The sequence below is a fragment of the Squalius cephalus genome, assembly GCF_949319135.1.
Source record: "Squalius cephalus genome assembly, chromosome: 14".
Lineage (NCBI taxonomy): Eukaryota > Metazoa > Chordata > Actinopteri > Cypriniformes > Leuciscidae > Squalius > Squalius cephalus.
In genome coordinates, this window is record NC_137135.1 from 30,347,195 (window position 1) to 30,368,094 (window position 20,900).

Consider the following 20,900-nt stretch of genomic DNA (forward strand, 5'->3'; position numbering starts at 1 on the left):
GTTGAAATTGGGAGAACCTCCCAGTTTTGTGAACATTTTTTGGTGACTTTAGTCACCCACAGGGATATTCGAGAATTATGAAAGCCTCTCTGTGTATGTCATTTTAACTGACTGTTGGGTTAACATGAAAGATGTTTCTAGATGATGAATATGTATGAGTAATATGTATTCATTAGTTTGTTTACAATGTGTTATGACTGACCGTATGAGCACTGGCAGTTGGCCATGTCAACTGGTCTTACGGTTTAATTTAATTGTTCAGATGTTTCTTAAAAGGATATTGTTTTTCGGACTTGCTTTATGTACAGCTGAAGTTGAATAAAAGCAACCCATTTTTTTAACTTATGTTGACTGGATTTTACATTTTGCATCCGTTTGCACAAATATGTATAGAATGGCTCATAGCAGACCACAAAAACAACACAACTCAGTTGGTAATATATTACAATTTATTTTACACGCATGCATTTCCTAAATACTTTTTTATAGCATATTCATTCTGTAGACATTTTATTGCCATCTTATTGTGTGAATATTGTCACGATAAACAAAAAGGGGCAAAATGCAGGTAGCAATAAAAGTAAGATTTCAACATTTCAACTTTTTTTTTTTATTAATACAATAGGCAGGAGAGAGTTATGCACAGCTTTTCAGCATTGTTATTGTCTTGGTGGACTCCTGCGCACAAGATGTCACAACACACTGGTTTCTTTAGTGATATCTCTACCTATTTTATTATGTAATACATCATTTCTAACAACATCACACAATACAAATAATACAGTCATTTCCATTTACTCCTAATAAATTATACCAAACCAGTTTTCTCCATTTTTCTCTTTTTAAGAAGAGTTAAACACACAAAATCAAATACATTCATAATTTATGAGGTGAGGTCTGATGTGTTGTATGTGTTTTTCTTTTATGTTGGCAAAATGAAAAAGGCGGTGTAGATTCAGACTGTCTTACTGTTTTCCTTATTTGGCATCCTGGTGCTCCCAGGGTATAGGATCATTTTCCTGTGACTGGGAGCCGGTTTCCCTCTCCTGCCAAAACTGCTCTAGATCTGGCAGTACAATTCCATCCTTGTTGGTCGGACTCTCCTGCAGTCCTTCACACTGGTCCGGTTGCTTCTCAGGCTTTTGCTCCTCTGTTTGCCCTGGCTGGTGTGGAGGGAGGTGGGCTGATCTTTCAGGTCTTGGGGTTGGCGACTTCGGGGCGGTCGGGGTGTGTGGTCCTGGCTTGTGTTTTGCCGGTTGCTTGCGGAGGGTGAGCCTACGCCACAAGCCTATGTAGCCCTCCCTGAATTCCTCTGAGAGGGCGAGAACAATGACAGGGTTGACTAAAGAGATGGAGAACATGAGGAGCTGGGCGGAGAGAGTGAAGAGCACCGGAGGGAAGGCACCTTCGGTCTCCAGCGCGTGCCGCATCCAAACCCAGGAAACCCATTGTGGGAGCCACATGGTGGCCATGGCCACCGTCAGGCTGAACAGCATCAGGGTGAGTTTGCGGGATCTGATCTGTGTCCGCAGGTTCTGGGTCTTGCTGGACCTGCGCTGGCATCGTCCATACGCCTTCCAGAAGTAAAGTAGAGCAAAACTCAAAGGTGTGCAGTAGGTCAGAAGAGGGTACACCTTGGCATACACGGACATAAAATCATGGGCTTCGACAGGCACTGCTTGAACACAAATCATTACGTTTCCTTCTCTTTGCAGGGTGGAAAAAAGCCACTGGGGAATTGGGACCACGCAAGCCAAGAGCCAAGTGAAGAGGAGGACAACCAGGATAGTCTTCAAACGGATGGTCACTTGCTTGGTGGGGTTACTGACATACTTGTAGCAAGCTTTGGCCATGATGGCCACGGTGAAGCTCTTTGCAGCCATGCAGGAGTGCAAGAACCAGTCACAGGTCTTACAGACAAACAATCCCAGGGTCCAGCTGGCACGGGAATAAGCAGTGGCTTTGAAGGGAACAGCAAATGCCAAGACCAGACCATCAGCCAGCATGAGGTTGAGGATGAGCGCGTTGATCAAGGACAGCTTACCTTTACGCGCGTTAGTAATCAGCACTCCTATAGCAGTTACATTCCCGGTGAAACCCAGGACGCAGATGATTCCTAGCACCACTGGAATCAAAACCTTCAGATCTCCGTGATCCAGGTGCTGATAGCCACTTCTCTCCAGAAATGAGCGTCTATCCACAGAACTGTTGACGGCACTGATGTTCATAGCAGGTAATTTATCCATTTTCACTGTGATTGATTGGTAAACGAAAGACAGAGTTGACAGTATGTGCAGAAAAGAGAGAGATGTGCTCTCTCAAAACTGCCTCTATACGCGAATAATCTCCGCGCGCTTATGGAACGGGTCCTTGCGCTGTTTTCCCGCCTTTGACTAGACGGCGCGAAAGAGGAGCGACTTTATAACGGACGTTTTGATTGACAGGTGCCGTCCCCAGCTGGCTGACAGCGTTTCATTTCGCCCGTCGCGATCCTCCCGAGGCCAATTAAAATGATTTCGGGTAATAAGCACTGACGGCTACACACGGAGTCAAACTTATTGCTTCTATTGTCACTGGAAATTATGGATTTTTTATTTCCTGCAGGAGACAAAGGCTTGATGATTGCAAATGGAAATATGGAGTAGGCTAGCAATATGAATGAATTTTGATGAGATTTTACCTCAGCAACAAAGACAAACTGATAGGCTGTAATGTAGCCTATTTTAATCTACTTTGACATATTGCTTTGGTAACACTTTATAATACGTTATTAACACCTTTTATAATGTTTGCCATATTTATAGGATTGTCTAGTAGTAGGCTAGCCTACATTTATTTCCAATTAAGAGGACGGGAATACTTTTCAGTTTTTACTTAAGTTTAAGTAAGTGAGTTTTTATTTTATTTTATTTTTTACGATAGCTAACTTAAATGTTTAAATTTGAATTGTAGGCTATATGTAAACATGGGCCAACATTTAAGTGCCACAAAAATATTGAACAACGACATATGGAAAACCATTGGGTTAGGATTTGTGTCGCATTAAGTGGGCATGTTGTCACACTATGTAAATGTATACATTTAATTTACTCATATTTAATTTACTCATGTCTGATACTGAAATTTTAATTTGGAGGACAGAATTCAGAGAATTATTATCATTTATGACCGTCATTTAGTGTAATTTGACTTTTGACTCAACCAAAAAAAATTATAACGAGACTTGTGGGATTAGCTAGCCTCCCTTACTCCCTTATAGACTTTTTATTAAATTTGTAATAATTTGTATGCATAACTAATAATATATTAAGAATTATATAATAATTAATATTTGTTAGTGTTATTATCAATGAAAGTTATTATGAAGTGTTATTAGTATTCTATGAATCCAACAACCTTGCATATTAACTCAAAATACTAGCCTATATTTATGCCTACATCAATTTTTTTTTTTTTTACTAATTGCAACTGTAAAATCATAAATTAATGTGGAATCTTCCTCTGACATATAAGCTTTCAGATTTTTTTGAGTCTTAAATTTGTTGTGTAGGATTGCAGTGAAAGTGGTTGTCCGTCCCTAATATGCTGACAAATATATTCAGTAACACTTTATTTTACAGTGTCCTTGTTACATATGTTACATGTACTTACCATAGTAATAGCCTAACAGTAGGCCTACATTTTGCATAATTGCATGCAACTAACCCTCATCCAAACCCTAGTCTTACCCTAACCCTTTAGTAACATGTTGTTAATTAAAATTCCTCAGTGCTTAAATATGTAATTAAACCGAAATTGTGTAACCAAAATTAGTTTTGTGCTCTGCAGAGGAAAGAAAGTCATGGGTTTGGAACAATGTGGGTGAGTACATTTCAGAATTATTCATTCTTTGAATTTGATTGATAGGGAACATGTGTGTCTCTTAAACTGTCACACGAGGGCGCCATTGTTTAATTCACGTGTGGTGAAAAGGAGAGCAGGAAACAGCTTTATTTCAACTTCCTTTTCGTTTCTTTTTATTTCAACGAATTCCATTAAGCATAAAGACTGCATGGCAAATAATTGGATGTAGATACATTCTGAGCTATAAAACTTTGTTTCATTAAGAAGTTTACAACTGAAGTTTTATTCTTCAGAAGAGAACATTACTGGTTTATTTGTACATAATAAAATTCCCTGATATCATTTAACCTTCACGTCATGTATAGGCTACATCATGATACCGGCATTCCTGTCATCCTCAGGCCAAAGTGACGTAATTGAATGATGATGTTTTAACAGTCTCAGACAGATGCAGCGGAAACCATGTAAAAAAAATGACATCTGATTGTTACAGGTTCATTTGATGGTGCGGAACATATATTTTCTTCATTGGCTCATTATAGATGACATGTTGCATGCAATACGGTAATACTTTTCACCCAGCACGGCACTGAAGAATAAAAAAAAAACAGGGTATACTGTAAAGTTATGAGCATACTGAGATAAAGTGGAGACTATAATGCAGAATTCAAGTACTTCAATTCTGTGTACTGTAAAATCATGTCGCTGCAATTCTTTCCCCTTCTTACACAAAGCTATTCTTCACATTTCTTGTAAAAACATTCACACTTCACAACCCAAATACCACCCTTCCAAAACCCTCCCACCCGCCACCCGTCTGCCGCCCCAGTACCCACATACGAAAAGAAGGCACCACAGCTTATTAATGGTTACATCAAAATTAAGAGGACAACATGGCATGACAAAACATAACCAATGGGATTGACTTTTACTTCAGAGCTCCATTCAAGAGGGCCAAATAGGACACTAAATGCTGTGATTCCATCCACAGATTGTTTGTCTCAACACTACAATCAGCGCAGAGTCACATTCTTAGTCTGTTACGGACCAGTCAGACACTTCGGAGGAAGTTGGAGGGCATTGTGTTTTAAGGGAAACGAAAATCCATTGTTTTTTGTAAGTAAAGGCATCCCTTTGATTCTGATGTCAGCGGAGGCCCGTCTTATTCACGGTTTGTTTTTGCCTTATTAAAGATTCTTCATAGCATTGCAATGAAAATGCACGTTTGTCCAGATTTAGGACATGTCAGGTATTTCCTTCCAGCAGAGAAATGAATAAATACGATAAATAAACAAGAGTTCGTGGAAGAGGAAATGCAGATACTTAATAGCGGAAGAATGATTGTGCAGGGCAGGATGCTTCTTGTTCGTGAAAGTCTGGCCGCATCCTTGCACAACATGGCCTTCTTATCCAGCGTCATCTGTTCATACTTCTCCCCACATCATAGGTAACTTCATGTTTCTCATCACAAAACACACCCTGCAATATCCTGCAGGGCTACAGCTTTTTCCCTCTTTCTCTCTCTTTTCAGGAACATGTGGAGGTGGTACAGTTGTGCTAGTTGACCTTATCCTGGAATATGTAAAGGTTATTGGTGGCTGCCACAGCGATGATGTTCTCATAAGGATGCCAGGCGGTGTGGAGAATTTTCTTGCTGAAGTCCAGGCTGTCCACACTGATTTCATCTTTGCGGCGCTTTCCGCCCACACACACCTTACGAGGTTTCAGGATTGCCCGAGGCTTGCTGTTCTCTCGGGACGCCTCCAGTGTCACATCACGCTTCGTATTTCGGTCGAACATTCGGAAGAAGTTGTTGTAGGAACCAGTCATTATCACGCTGGAAATAGAACAAAATGAATATTTTTTTCCATTTATTTTAATTTAGTAACTGTGCACTGATTTACCATTCACAATAAGACCAGTATGTGTAGCAAAGTGAATATTTAATACAGCTGTGTAAAACACTGACCTGTCGGATCCATTCCAAACACATTCAAATTTGTCGAAGATGCAGTCATTCTCATACAGCGAGCAGAGCTTACTTCTTAGGTAATCATGAACCTGGTGGAGGAAACGATCACCATTTTAATTTAGTAAACACCGGTTTACTCTTTTTAGACAATGTGTGATTTTTAAAGACCCCATGATATTGTTGTCTTATTTTCCAGCCCATTGGTGGAAGATGTCCCACTTTGTGCCTAACTGGCTGGCCGATACATTAAGTAAATTAAGCCACCAAAGTAGTACATTTAGAGAAACCAAAGATGAAGCGTGATTTGCTACTTGCTATTGCTGAATGGAGGTAGGTGGATTTTATAATTTGGGGGAGATGACCTTCTCATTCTAGAGGGCATTTTATTGGGCAACATTTGTGTAGAGAAAGATGAGGCATCACTTTTGGTCTGTTTTCCTGACTGTAGATTTTAAAGGTTTATGTATACTACAATATTTTATTTGTCTATTTGTCTTTATTTTATCTTCTTTTAGGAGCATACAAGCATATAGATGACCTCAAAGCTACCAGACATGGATTAAAAGCTAGAAAAGCCAAGTTTGACTTCATGGGGCCCTTAAAATTGGGCATTAGTCAATACTTTGTTAAATGCAATGAAATGAAGTGCCTTACCTGATAGGTTTCCAGTGGTTTGCTCTCCATGTTCAGATCCCAGACCTTTACTGTCAGGTAGTCACGTGTCATCAGGTACCGCCCACTGTGGCTAAATTTAACGTCCGAGATGGAGGAGATGATTTCAGAGAAAAAGGAACGATTGCTTGGGTCTTCTGGCTCCTCAAAAACTAGGTGAGAATAATTGAGAAATAAAATAAAGAAACACTTTTAAAACGAGGATAAAAACATGTCCTGTCCACACTGAATATCCCATCTCGCTCAGAAATATGTCACATTAAAGAAGTAAAATAGATTGCGAGTGCTTTGTCATGTTGGCTTTAATAACAAGCGACTGGCCAAAGAAAGTTTTTCTGAACGAGTTTCACCAATTGCTGTATAACACATCATAAATCTGCCGGCTCGCCTGGGAAATAATACACCTGTCAGAGAAGAGAAACAGATATTTATCATCCACTATCGATTATCCCCTCACTGTTTTGTTGACTTAGTTGTGGATTATCCTGTGATGTGTCGGCAGGCATCTACACAGCGGATGAAAAAACATGGGCAGAGGGGGAGGAAACAGATCAATGCTTGCGGGGATATTTGGGCACTGGTGGACTGCAGGTGTTTGTCATGAGTGTGCCTTGTCACATTGTGAGCCTGTCCACCTGCAGTCTTGCTGGGTGTCATTCAGAGGGGGCTAATGAGTCCTCTGGGGAGTGATATGAGGAGATACGACCCTCCGCCCAGACTCGGAGCCCTGCTGGGCTTGGTTAGCATCCCCCGCCTGCCACCGCAGATTGATTTTTAAGAATATTCTCTGGGATGTCTAGAAGATTTATTAGTGTGGATGGAAGGAGCAGCACACACTATGCGATAGAGAAGACATTGAGGAGGTCTTTCCTGAGGCAAACTGGCAGATCTGCCTGCTGTGAGGTCATGTACCAGGGAAAACATTGACAGATGTGTGTATAATTTAGGTCAGCGTGGTTCTAGAGATACAAACCAAGGCAGCTAAAACTCAAGCCCTCACAGTTGTTACCCCCTCCAGCAAATCTGGCCTTTTAAAATTCAGCAGCAGTATGTAAATGTCTATTCAACAGGATGCGAACGCATGGACCAGTAAGCACGTCGATAAAACTAAGGAAATGACCGAATTCTTTGAGCGGTGAGAAAACTATAGGCATTGCGATCTCCCCTTGAGCATTGATTTTTATGCCAAGCTTAAATGTCAATGCATTCAATCTGATCATCAAATGCACATGGATGTTTCCCACCTTAAACTGGAGACCCGAGCATCTATGACTTAAGAAATGGAAATCTGTCAATTTGTGGTTATCAATCCGGCCATGTGCAGCCAAAGGGGATGCCACTGTATACCATCAGTATAGGTTCATCAGTCTGCATTGTGTCCAATCCCCAAATGAAATTAGCCAGTTAAGCTCAAGGAGACGCAATCATATTAAAAATTTGCATAATCCTCACCTCCAACGCCCTCGCCCTAGGTGGAAGAGAGGCTAATCCCTGTCATGGCGTATGTACTGGCTGTGCTCTCTAGAGACAAGTGTTTCTAGAGCTGTACTGCCCCATAAATATGTAAAATTACAATAAATGTTGGTAGAATGCAGTAAGCACTCATTTAAACTGGGACAAAAATATCTGCAACATGTTAAGGACCTCAGAGAAGCTTTAGTATTGGTGTTTGCTGTTACCTACCAATTGGGGGTTTGTTCAAATCCCTCATCCTAAGTATAAAATGTCGGTGCATAACTCATTCCACACCATTTGTGTAAGAGACGTGAATGGTACTTTAAATCCTACAGTATGGTGATTAGATGTGTGCTACCGCTTTTCTAAGCAATCAGCCCTTTCAGCAATCAGCAATCTCAATTGTCTACAAAGTCTGAGATTTCAATATGAACTCAAACATTTCTCATCAAATTCCATAATGCAAATTACCTGAGCTAAGCTATTCACGTTCATTTTATAAGTGTACACTACCGTTCAAAAGTTTGGGGGTGGTAAGATTTTTAAAATCTCTTTTTTTAAGTCTCATGCTCACCAAGGCTGCATGTATTTAATCATAAACACAGTAATATTGTGAAATGTTATTACAATAGAATAACTCTTTTTCTATTTGAATATATTTTATAATGTAATTTAACTTCCATTTTATTACAGATATTTTGTGCCAAGGAACACATGGGATGGAAATGCTGCTTTATTCACAAAATTTGGTGCATAAGTTAAATTCGCAACTTTGGATGGAAACATAGGTAGTGTCACATGATCCTTCAGAAATCATTACAAAATGCTAATTGGTGCTCAAGAAACATTTCTTATCAATGTTGGAAGCAGTTGTGCTGCTTAATATTTTTTCCCCCGAAGAACAGCATTTATTCAAAATATAAATCTTTTGTAACACTGTAAATGTCGTTGTTGTCACTTTTAATGCATCCTTGCTGAATAAAATTATTAATTTCTTTTAAAAAATGAATCTTTCTGACCCCAAACTTTTGAATGATAGTGTATTTCAACACTTGTCTCATTAATGTCTTTTTTCCCTTTAGGGTTGCACTGACTCACATTTCGAGTGGTTGTCACAGAGGGCTGCTGCCCTCATGTCACACAGACGTATGGAGCCTTTACTGCTACTGTAGACGAAGGTGTTGCACTGGTGTGGGTGAAACTCTGCTGCCGTTATCACCTCCGTCAACTCCTCCATGTTTGCTGGCTTAATGTCTACAATGTCTGAAAAAGCAGCTCAGGAAAACTGGCAGGTCTAGTAGTAGCAGCACAATAAATCATAAATAATAGTCATATGAGAAACCGGCAAATGGGGGAAAAGACCAATTTAGGTTGACAACTAAGTGCTTTACAATTGTGCTGTGCCTAGTCCTGAAGGTAAAGTTTATTTTTCAAAAACATGTTTCTGTCAGATTTAATGACATACAAAGGATACTGAAGCTTCTGTTTGTGATCTCCAGGTTCCACAGGTTGATCCTTAAGTCATCGGTGGACATGAAGGTCTCGTAGTCACTGTTGACAGAGATGGAGTTGATGTGGTACGTGTGCGCATTGGAAAACACTCTCCGGGGCATGGCCTCAACCATGAGGTCCATGGGCTGCAGTACTGGCACCTGAAGAAATGAAAAGACAGAAAAAAATGTCAGAATCTGCTGTAACAATTACAACAGCCACAACAAAGTCATCCTTTTTTCAAAGATTGTTGGTCATGTGACCACTAGTTGGTTTATCTTCTTGTATTTCATCGGCAAGAACTGGGACATAAATAATAAACCACAACTCTATTTAAAGAACGCTGAATTGAACAGCAGGTCAGAACAGGGAGACAGTTTAGCTTATTTTAATATTCTAGTTTAAAAGACCCAATGAACCCAAGCTTTATGGATGTTTGCATTTGCTTTGAGGTCATATGCTAGCACACTCCAAAAAGTTAACCAAATTGACTTCATATGCACCAAAAACATTGACACATCTTGCACTATACAAATATTTGTTCTCTCTGGAAAGAGAATGTCCTACTTCCTTTAAATAATAAATTAATTTGGCTACCTTCCCAAACATCAGTTGCGAAGAAAGTGACTGTATTTTATTAATTTTAAAAAGTGTCATTGCTTTCATCCATAGTACAAGCCGTCAAGTATGATATTTGGGTCGGAAATGCAAACTAAAGGCTATTGACTACATACAGTGCTATGCATAAGTTTAGACACCCATGCTAAAGTTGACTAAAAAGAGGAATAAAAAATCATCTTTTGGAAATTGAACTTAATGCCTTAATTTAAAAAATTAGGAAAAATCCAACCTTTAAGGACACCAATTTTCTTTGTGAATGAATAATGTATCGTAAATAAATAAATGTTATTCCTTAAAATACAGGGTGCATAAGTCTGGACACCCCTATGTTAAATTCCCATAGAGGCAGGCAGATTTTTATTTTTAAGTATTTTTTTGTAAAAATTTTTTAGGATACTATGCATCCTGATAAAGTTCCCTTGGCCTTTGGAATTGAAATAGCCCCACATCATCACATAGCCTTCACCATACCTAGAGATTGGCATGGGGTACTTTCCATAAGATCATCTCTCAATGCAAATCAAACTAGCTATTAGGCTAACTGAAATAAAACCATGCCAATCTCTAGGTATGGTGAAGGCTATGTGATGATGTGGGGCTATTTTAATTCCAAAGGCCAAGGGAACTTTATCAGGATGCATAGTATCCTAAAAAAAAAAAAAAAAAAAAAACTTAAAAATAAAAATCTGTCTGCCTCTATGGGAAATTAACATAGGGGTGTCCAAACTTATGCACCCTGTATTTTAAGGAAGAACATTTATTTATTTACGATACATTATTCATTCACAAAGAAAATTGGTGTCCTTAAAGGTTGGATTTTTCCTAATTTTTTAAATTAAGGCATTAAGTTCAGTTTCCAAAAGATGATTTTTTATTCCTCTTTTTAGTCAACTTTAGTATGGGTGTCTCAACTTATGCATAGCACTGTATATTAACAGAGGAATGGAATCTTAACTCCTCAAACCATTTCATGGGGGTTTTAATAATTGGTACAACTGATTAAAAATGCATGATTAACCTTTTTTAGAGTTCTATTTTGCTCTCGCATCTAAGTGGGGCTAATGACCATTATGATGGTGCTCAATGTGCGTTTGGCATTTGTGAGCTGGAACCATCCGGCGGGACACATTTATAAGAGTCCGCTGTATTGCACTTCCTGCTGTTAGCCGGTGCCCAGAACAGCACCAGCTCTCCACCCGCAGGTCCTAATTGCAGTATGCAGATGTGGGCTGTTTAACTGACGCTGATGTTTAGAGGCAGCATATGTCATCCCAAAAGAGAGTCACTCATTACCACATCACAGAAGCACCTCTGCCTTGAGTGAGACGCATTCAAATCAGTCCTTAGCTCTGAAATTACCCTTCAGTTTTTTGAACCACTATTATAATGTTGCATTCAAATGCAGAGCTGAATGATTCTGTGGTAGCTTTTAGAGAGGAACGTGTATATCAGGATGGTTTGATTTAGCTGTGCACGCCTAAGTGCATAAATTAGCATTTCATGCGCTGTTTGTTTGACACGCTGACAGATTTATGTGTCATTCTTTTATTATTATTAGTCTCAGCATAACACGGCACATCCATGGACCACCCACAGTTTATTCGCTGACCATCTGATGCATATTTTCATGAGTAAGGCTTCAATGTCTTGGATTTGTCCACTAGTCAATGGATTTGCCAGGTTATCATCAACTCTTTGAAAGAGGAGGCACTTAAATCAGATGAGCAGAACCATTATGCCAGATAACAACACTTCAAGAAGCTTCAAAAACCGTATGTTCTTCAGTAGTTATTGAGCGGAAAAAAAGAAATACACATTTTCATCTTAATTGTATGTTTGTTTTAGCGATATAAGTAGATTATATTGTTTAAATATAATATAAAAGTTTAAATTATTTTAAGCCATGGAAGTTTGCTAAATGGTTGAGAATCACCGCTTTAAAACAACATTAACTGTCAGTTAGATGATAGTGGGTGATTTTTAGCCAGAATAAGTTGGAAACATGCCATTAGTCATAAGTCTTGCGCTACAGGAATTTGTCCTTTTCTTTATGAATAAAATATCTGGGAATCTGTATCTAATGTCTCCACCTGAGAGAAAATAACTTCCTGTGCCAAATTTAGCAGTCAGCCAGAAGTTCAAAGAGCAAACGGATCACGCAGGAGAAAAGGAGAGAGTGAAAGACCATGGTAAAGATAATAAAACATGTTTATCATCTACCGCTAAGACAGGCAGGGGGGTGGGGGGGGGGGGGGGGGGGATTGGCCAACACCTAGCTTTCCGTTTTTATGGCACAGACAGCATTAGTAGGTCAAATAGGACAAGAATCCATTATGATTTGCTGTATTGTTATAAAAGGTCAGGTAACCGCTGGCTTTAAATGGCACGGCAGTCACACCTTGTATCACGTCACCTCATGGATTGTAGAAACCAGTCCACTGCGAACCTTAGGGGTAAAATCGCATACTGAGACAGGAGTAAGATCACAGCGCTGGCAATGGTGACTGCCAGAACACATGACATGTGTGTCTCATCCTTCCCCTCCTCCCTCACTACCGGAGCTCCATGATAAATCCGTCTCCACATCTCCACCGCACATACATTTCACGGTCCAAATGGGATTGCCGCCCGCTCCATGCCATCACCCCGGTGTCAGGCTAATCTTCTGCCCGGACAGACAATGGTGGAGGAGTGGAGTGCTTTAATCCATTAGGCCATGGAGCAGAAAACAGACACCGCACCAAACATTAATGGCTACTCGGAGTCGCGCCCTCTTTGTATCTGTATTCAATTTGGAGGGATGAGTGGAGAACGAGTGAGAAGGAGAGCAGAGCATGATTGTGAGCCCCTTCACTGCACATTATCATCTCTCTTTGTCCTTGCTGTTTGATTATGAATGAATGGCTTTCGGTCGCTGACAGCTCATCGTTTGTCAGCTTCATGTGAGAATTTGAGCGAACAGCAGCAACTCATCAAAGCGTTAATGAGAACATGCACCAGAAGATTTATAATAAACCTCTGACTTCTTGGTACAGGATTCAGTGGAAGATGAAATGTAACTGTTCAGCTATGTGCCATTCCAGCTAAAAACAAGATTCTTCAAAAGCTAAATATGGATTTCATCATACATTACTGTCAGCTAAACTGCTGAAATACTTAAACACGGATTGTAGGAGTGCATCTTAAGAAACCTTTGAAGAACATATCTGAGTCATGTTAAATTTTAAAATCAAAATAAATAAGAAATTATATCATGCTTAAAGAAAATGAAGCCTATTTTAAAGACCATTCATATTTTCATGACAATTAAGGACATTCTCATTACTGTAATGGATGAAATTTCAATTAATTATGAATTATATGAAAATATTGTTCCTTAAATAGACTTCATATTTTTTATGTAAAATATATTTTCTTTATTTTCTTTTTCTTTATTTTTGTCAGAATCAACCTTAGGTGTTCTGACATATCTAATGAACAAATATAACACATTTTGAGTATCCATATTTTGCAGGTGGTGTTAATACAAGCATGCTGACCCGTAATGAGGTGATGGTGGACGGGTCTCTGATTCTTCCATCTTCATCCTTTAGGTTATATCCCTCCGGTCTCTTATCCCTCTCACTGATCTTCCACAGTTTCACAGTTTTATCTGAAAATAAACAGGTACACACAGCTTCAATATACCATTTGGAGGGAGCAAGACATGATAAAAGGAGGAGAGATTAAGAGAGAGAAGAAAATAAAAAGGTGGGCAGTGAGAAATTTAACAGTCTGTGGGACACAATCTGGCACATGGCTGGAAAAAATCCAGCACCAACTGAGTATATAAACCGTAGCCATACCATCTGAACATGGGGAGATGTCTGATGTCATTGGAAGACTTTACTGTTCCAACAATCTTTTGTTGAAATGGCAGCAAATATTGTTGTTTGGACTTCACTGACTTTCAAATATCTTCTTTTGTGTTCCACACAAGAAAGTCAGTCATACAGGTTTGGAACAATGTGAGGATGAGTAAACGATAGCAGAACGTTTTATTTTGGGGGAACTATCCCTGTAACAGCATTTTTTTTTTTTTGCACTGAGATCTCAAACGTCACTCACCATTGGTGGAGAGCAGGAAGTAGGCAGCGTTCTGCTGAGGCAGCCAGCGTATCTTATTGATCTTCTCCTCGATCTCTAAACTCTTCAGATAGTCAAACTCCGGCTCGTGACTCTGAAACGTGCTGTAAACATTATACTCCCCACGTCTGTGAGGCTGGTTCTTGCTCTGTGGGTGAGAAGAGAGAGGTTTCATCTATCTAGGTGGTTTGTTCAGTTGCAAAGACCAACATAGCTCATTACTATCATTTGTTTTGTTATGGTAATATAGGTATTAAATATGGGAGGAGATCTAAATTCTTAACAGAAAACATCAACTAATTAGCTGAAAATATATAATAAATGAACCTGGAAGAGACACAGGATTTGGAACTTTGTTAATAATGAGCATTGAGATTAATGGAAATCTACAGGGCTTTCCGCATGTGAATATCACATAATGTGCTGCTGATTCTGTTAACGGTTAATTGCAGGTTTCCTGGTCACAGTTGGACTATTACATTTAATGTATTCGCAATCAATGACAGCATGGAAATAAGGAAGTTTTCACAATGGGAACCATCAAAATCAATAATTGTGAAAACCACTCATGCAGTTAAATTAAAGTAAACAGAGAACAGTCCCTCTCTAGAGAGGGTTATAACAATCTATCCGTGTGTGTGTGTGTGTATGTGTGTGTACTAGCGTTTTGGGCATGTTCGTATGTGTCTGGATTTGCTGACAGCATGCCATCTATTCTACAGGCAGAATGAACTGAATTGAAAAGAAAAGCCCTGCTTCAGTGTTGAGGAGTATCTAATAGTTGTGACAGTAGTTTAGTAATGACTGTTTTCCAATAACAAGCTACTTTTTCCAATGAGTATCAGTGTACCTCGACCAAACATTAATTTGCTCTTTTAATGTCTCATTGTATTGTGCACACAGCTTTATCGTTGCGCTGTCCTAAACGACTAACCCTCTCAGTGAATCTGGTTCATTTGGACAGTTTATTTGGCATTTCAGGCCTTTTAGAGCTAAATATTTACAATGAATACAGGACACTTTTTGTTAACTTGTCATTGACGTTGTTTTTAAAATGTGAATCAAATAGCTAAATCAATAACCTCCCATACTAGTTTAGGATGAATTTAATGCAGTTTTTAGTAATAGAAAAATATTCACATACAGTATAGATATAAGTGTATCTCTTTACCTGTATTGACCCTTAGTTAAATGAATCTGTTATATACTGCTGTATGTTTTGTAACTGAATTATGTGTCATTTATTTTTTGTATTTTTGTCTAGTTGTGTATATATCTGTTCAAGTTGATGCTGTCATCCTAATTAAGATTTTTCAAAAACCTATTTTTGTCCTAAAAATACAACTCTGATTAAATTAAATATAATTGTATAATTATTTATATAAAAATATATAGTTCTCTTGTTTCCAAACAGGTTTGGTTATGACTTCCAATATGTGTTGAAAAAAAAAAAAAGCACTGAGGTATTTCTCAATATCTTCATTTTTGTTCCACATAAGAAAGAAAGTCATACAGGTTTGGAACGACAACCGTACATGGTGACGAACTCTTCATTTTTGGGTGAACTATCCCTTTAAGTTGCTTCAGTGTACTTAGTTCCTTAGTAGCTTGTAGTGTATCTACCCTCTAATTCTAAAGAAGCTTCCCCAAAACTGTTTGCTGTTTAATGAATAAACAGGTGACAAAAGCTTCACGTCTGAGCATGTGCACCTGAGGTTTATCGAGACCTCACCTGTGTTACCATTGTGTGTCTATTGAAACCTTGTTCAAAGCCACAGGAAGTTGTGTTACAGGGTGCGACCCTGTGGTTTTTGCTCACACAGTAAGAGAAGTACAGATTAGATTGATCTGCTGAGTGCCACCTTTTTTTTAACAGGAATGAATGCATGATGTGAAAGATTTCATGGTTTCGTCTTACCTCTTGCTCCCTTTGGAAAACCACAACTCTTCCTCCCTTGTCTCCCGTGGCCAAGAGCTCTCCAGTAGAGTTGAACTCCACAGTAGAGATGATGTCAGCTGCAACACAACACAAGAGAGCCTTTATGTATACAAGACTTACCACTCTTTATAATGGATAATGTACAGTGAGCTGGTCATTATCATAAAATTAACCACAATGATTGATCTTGTATGTCACTTAAGGGGTTTATTTGGTGATTAATGACTGGCTCTATACGTTAAACCACTTATTTACACAGCTACATGAAATATTGATTTGAGAGTAAACTATTTTATTATGCAAGAAGAAAGAGACCATGGAGTCATATAAAACATCTAGGAAATTGGTTAATTATACAGCTTAGTTTTCTAAAACATATTTAACCACAGAATGCTGCAATTGATGAATCAGAATCAAGTAAGAGAGCTGAGTAATAAGTTAATATGCACAAAGCCCACACTCCAGTGGCTGGAATTTATAAGTCTTCGAACAACATGCGTAATATGCAAGTGTATTTACTTTTGACGTGTTGCAATTGGTCACAAGAGACATTAAAAGTTAAAAACCAATGGCATGTTTGGCATCATTGTCATCAGACCTTGTGTGCACATCTTGACACGCCATATGAATGTAACAACATGGATTGTGAAAAGTGCTGTACAACTAAAAATGACTTATCTGGACTTGAATGTCAATGAGATTTGAGAACTGCAATGAAGGAAAAGATTATCGATTTCTAACATCATAAATACGTCTTTTTTCTTCACACTAAGCTATTATTCTGCTAAACCTCATACGTGGAAAAGAAAGTCACACAGGTCTGGTGTGAGTAATTTTATAAATATCTTATAAAAAGATGGTATTAGGAATATATATGAAATATTCAGATATCCGGGCTATTGTGTTCTGCAACATCAGAATCCAATAAATTATAAGCTCTGTTGATTTTATTAATCACAGCAGAATTAAAAGGTACAGTGGTTAGCGATCATAAAATGCATTGGTTGCAAAATACATGCGATTAGTCAAAAAACAGCAATTAGTCCTCCATCTAAATTCGCATAAATCCACATGTGTTAAATCTGCATATGTTAAATGTCTGCCTCTCTTAACAATTTTAAGCTGTCGATACCGACTTGAAGAAATGCATGTGTTCTAGTGGCACACATTTGTGAGAAAAAGGTTAAAAGAGACTTAGGAAAAGTACTGAATTTTTTGTGCTTACAAATACATAAAATAATCCCCAAAAATCATGTTTAGCAGAAGATTAAATACTTCTGGAATCCCTGCATCAGACCAAAGGCCTGAAAAAAAATTCCGTGCACTTAAACAGATAAAGAGAGCAAGAGCTGTCGTTCCCACAGCATGAAGAGCTCAGAGATCTCAGAAATCTCCACCCCACAGAGAGCCTACGCTCCCCTCCTCCGACTACCCTTCCTTCCATTCATTATCATCTGACACAGAAATACACAACATCCTTCACGTTCAACACTAAATCCACGGGATTCACCGCCGAGGACAGAAACTGCCTCATAATTTACATACGACAGGATTAACTCGAGACATCTAATAAATCAGTTTCTAGAAAGATTGATTTTAATGCTGGTACACAGAGAAAGATAAGCAAGTCTTTCATCTTTTCTAGGCATACAATTCAAAATGAGCAATTTTGTGATGGATTGTTTTCATCCAAATGTTTCTGAACCTCTGAATCTTAGGTTACTATTCACATCTGTAGGAGGGTTTCCTACCTTTCAGAAATCTTCTTTTATCTTCCTCTAAAAGATGCATTTGTTTGAAGGGTGATGAGCTCAAAACAGTAGATTACATGGCTTGATTATTCTGTATCTTTCTGCAAACAGACATTGCTTTCGTAGATGTTGCGTCTTTAGTGGCATCCGTTAATAATGAAAGACGAAGGGGTCGAGATGTAACAAGTAGGAAAGCGTGCTTCAAATTATTATTATTATTTTCATTTTTTTTTGAGAACCCACACACCCTCAATGAATTTATCGCTTGCTGAATTGAAAACGGGAGGAAGTGGTTGCCATGGAGACCCCTTCCATTACTGTTGTGCTACATTTGACTGGAAGACTTTGCTGTGTGTGTTAAACAGCCCGAATGCGTGGCTTACAGCGTCTGATGCCGGTCAATGGCACAGTGGGGGAGAGACTGAGAAAATTAAGTCTATTTTTGAACATGGCTGCTGAAATACTGCTGAAACCGTCCTGAAGTATTGCAAATAGCTGCAGAACACTGTGATTTATTCACAATGGCACATTCTTTCTATATTTCTATGCTTATTTTGGTTTATTTTGTCTATTTTTATTTAATTTTAATAATTTTTTTGTATGATATGGATGGATACCCAAGTGAAAAATAAATATATATACCAAAATGTATTTTAAAATGTCTAAGTATACTACAAATACATGTATACATATGTATGTACTTAATATAAATACCCTGCAATTGTACTTTTGGTATACTAAATTGATATACCTAAAGTCTGTTAAATTAATGCACTTTAGTTATCCAGAAGCAGGCAGACAGACAGACAGACAGACAGACAGATCGATAGACAGATAGATAGATAGATAGATAGATAGATAGATAGATAGATAGATAGATAGATAGATAGATAGATAGATAGATAGATAGATGGATGGATGGATGGATGGATGGACGGACGGACGGACGGACGGATAGATTATTATTATAAAATGTATTGGACAGTGTAATGTTGCATTGTTAATCTATAACTGCATGAATATGTTTTCTCTTCAGTTTTAGTACGCTTTACAGTGGCGTCATATGGGAAGGGCGTCCGGAAAATCTTGCTGTCCTAAATGACGATGATGAAGGACTCCGACTGGGAGGATTCGGACATGGTGAGACTCTTATTTCTCAGGCACGTTACTAAATGAATGATGCATTAATAGTCTAATACTCGGCATAAAGATATGTCATTCCCTTGCGAAAATAAAGCAGATATTCAACGTCTAAGCCCATTGATCTGGATGCTGCATTTCTTATCTTTGTTTGCACAGAAATAGACTATGAAACCCCCTGCTTCTTGAGGGAGGGCGAGTTGAAGTCATTACAGTCAGAATAAATTGTATTCATTTACTAATTATCTTGCTGTTCTTTGTTTCTCAACAGTGAGTGGCTGTAAAAAAGACTCAAAGCGCCCTGAAAAGAGTTGGATGTTGCATAAGGTAATGATAAAGTAGCTCTGGGAAACAGCAACATTTGATCAATCGTTGAGGAGCACCTGACCGTACACACTCTGCCTGGCAATAACACAGGTCTTTCTCATTATAAACACATTAGCACACTGAAGTCTGAGACAGGGAGAAAACTGATGACAATGTTTTAATGAGTTTGCTCAATTACAGACATGCTTATTTCTCATCTTACTCTCAAGGATAAATGAGACAGCAGAGAAGGAAAGGGAAATAGAGGAACACAACAGACAGAGAGGGAGGGAAGGGGGGGGGGGGGGGTCCTATATTATCAAAGTGTTGACTTAGAAAGAGAGAGTGATTTCATGAAAGCAATTTCAAGGCCCTGTGGTCCAGCATTCCCTTGCGTGAAACTGTTTGACAAGAAATATCCAGATAAAGAGTATTTCACTATTTGTTATCCCTGTTTAACTTGATTCAGTGACTCTGAAGAACACTAGGGATGTGTGTGTATATATATATATATATATAATTTCTATAAAATTCTAAATGATTTTTCTATTAAAATCTTTTAGGGTGATCCAGACATGTTGTTTGCGTTGTGAAGTTCAGAGGGAATCATATTTGAATGTCTTTATATAAGTTGCCTATGACAAATAAAGTGGGCAGTGGATTACTGAGTGCAGTTAATAAATCCTGCGGGCACCGATGTCTGCAACAGCAGGGTCAAAGGTCAGGGTCTCATATACCCAAAGTGCTTCTGGGAAAGAACAGATCTCTCTCGTGCTGTAATTTGCAGCCGCTCTCATTACTCACACACCATAAAGTGGGTTACCGTGCCAACCTGTCTAATCCCAGCAGCCCCGACAGCTCTGGAACATATATGATCATGGCTTCCCCATCACAAAGGCATCATGGGAAATATCATGTTCACAATGGCATATTAGCATACTATTTAAGCAGTATGTAGCCTATAATGTGGATAGTATGTACATTTACTTTTTTTTTTAATTAACCACGATTTTTTTAATTTTAACACTGTTTTGACTGATTGATTAAAATGCCACAAATTATATTGGATTATATGAAATAATATGAAAATTGGATTGCAAATGCAAAATAATCATGTTAATAAGCCAAGATGTCACTCGCTGAATTAAAAATGTCACAACAATGCAGCAAACTACTGTCTGAAATTATACATGCATACTGTTTCACATACTATTTTCAATAGAAAAAAGAAAGCTGTATGCAGTATATTGCAGTATGCTGTAAGCAGCTTCCACTCCAAACACAGCCGGGTTATAATGTCCTGCTGTTTAAAGCATGCCAAGAACATCCACAGAACAAAGTCTAATATAGTCACACTTAGCTTATATTGATCTACAAATTGATTTTCTTTGCCTTCGCACAGGCAAAATGAGACTGAGATCAAGTTGATGCACCATATAAAGACGTTAAATGCCACTATGCAGTGAAAGAGGACAGTGGGTCAACAAAGATCTGTAGGAAAAACAGCAAGTGGAATGTGTTTTAAAGTATAGCTTCTACCGCCAGCCCTCACAAACAGTCTAGATCTCATTGAGGTTTCAGCATG

The 20,900-nt window shown here is 38.5% G+C and overlaps 2 protein-coding genes across 3 annotated transcripts in view; both read right to left on the reverse strand.

The window, feature by feature from the left end:
- Nucleotides 1-560: 560 nt before the first annotated feature.
- Nucleotides 561-2,246, reverse strand: gpr151 (G protein-coupled receptor 151; the record flags this gene model as incomplete). The annotated part of the gene is made up of 1 exon (XM_079891713.1): nucleotides 561-2,246. One exon carries the CDS (start codon nucleotides 2,244-2,246, stop codon nucleotides 978-980), a length of 1,269 nt encoding a protein of 422 aa, XP_079747839.1. The 3' UTR covers nucleotides 561-977.
- A 1,749-nt stretch (nucleotides 2,247-3,995) lies between these two features.
- Nucleotides 3,996-20,900, reverse strand: part of ppp2r2ba (protein phosphatase 2, regulatory subunit B, beta a) — a 54,250-nt gene continuing 37,345 nt past the window's right edge. For both annotated transcript variants that reach the window (XM_079891710.1, XM_079891711.1), the window contains exons 2-9: nucleotides 16,098-16,195; nucleotides 14,162-14,327; nucleotides 13,594-13,706; nucleotides 9,417-9,594; nucleotides 9,041-9,205; nucleotides 6,470-6,639; nucleotides 5,813-5,904; nucleotides 3,996-5,680 (exon numbers count right to left, since the gene is read on the reverse strand). In XM_079891710.1, coding sequence (XP_079747836.1) covers nucleotides 5,401-5,680; nucleotides 5,813-5,904; nucleotides 6,470-6,639; nucleotides 9,041-9,205; nucleotides 9,417-9,594; nucleotides 13,594-13,706; nucleotides 14,162-14,327; nucleotides 16,098-16,195 — 1,262 coding nt within the window. In that variant the 3' untranslated portion in view covers nucleotides 3,996-5,400. The remainder of the gene's footprint in view (nucleotides 5,681-5,812; nucleotides 5,905-6,469; nucleotides 6,640-9,040; nucleotides 9,206-9,416; nucleotides 9,595-13,593; nucleotides 13,707-14,161; nucleotides 14,328-16,097; nucleotides 16,196-20,900) is intronic.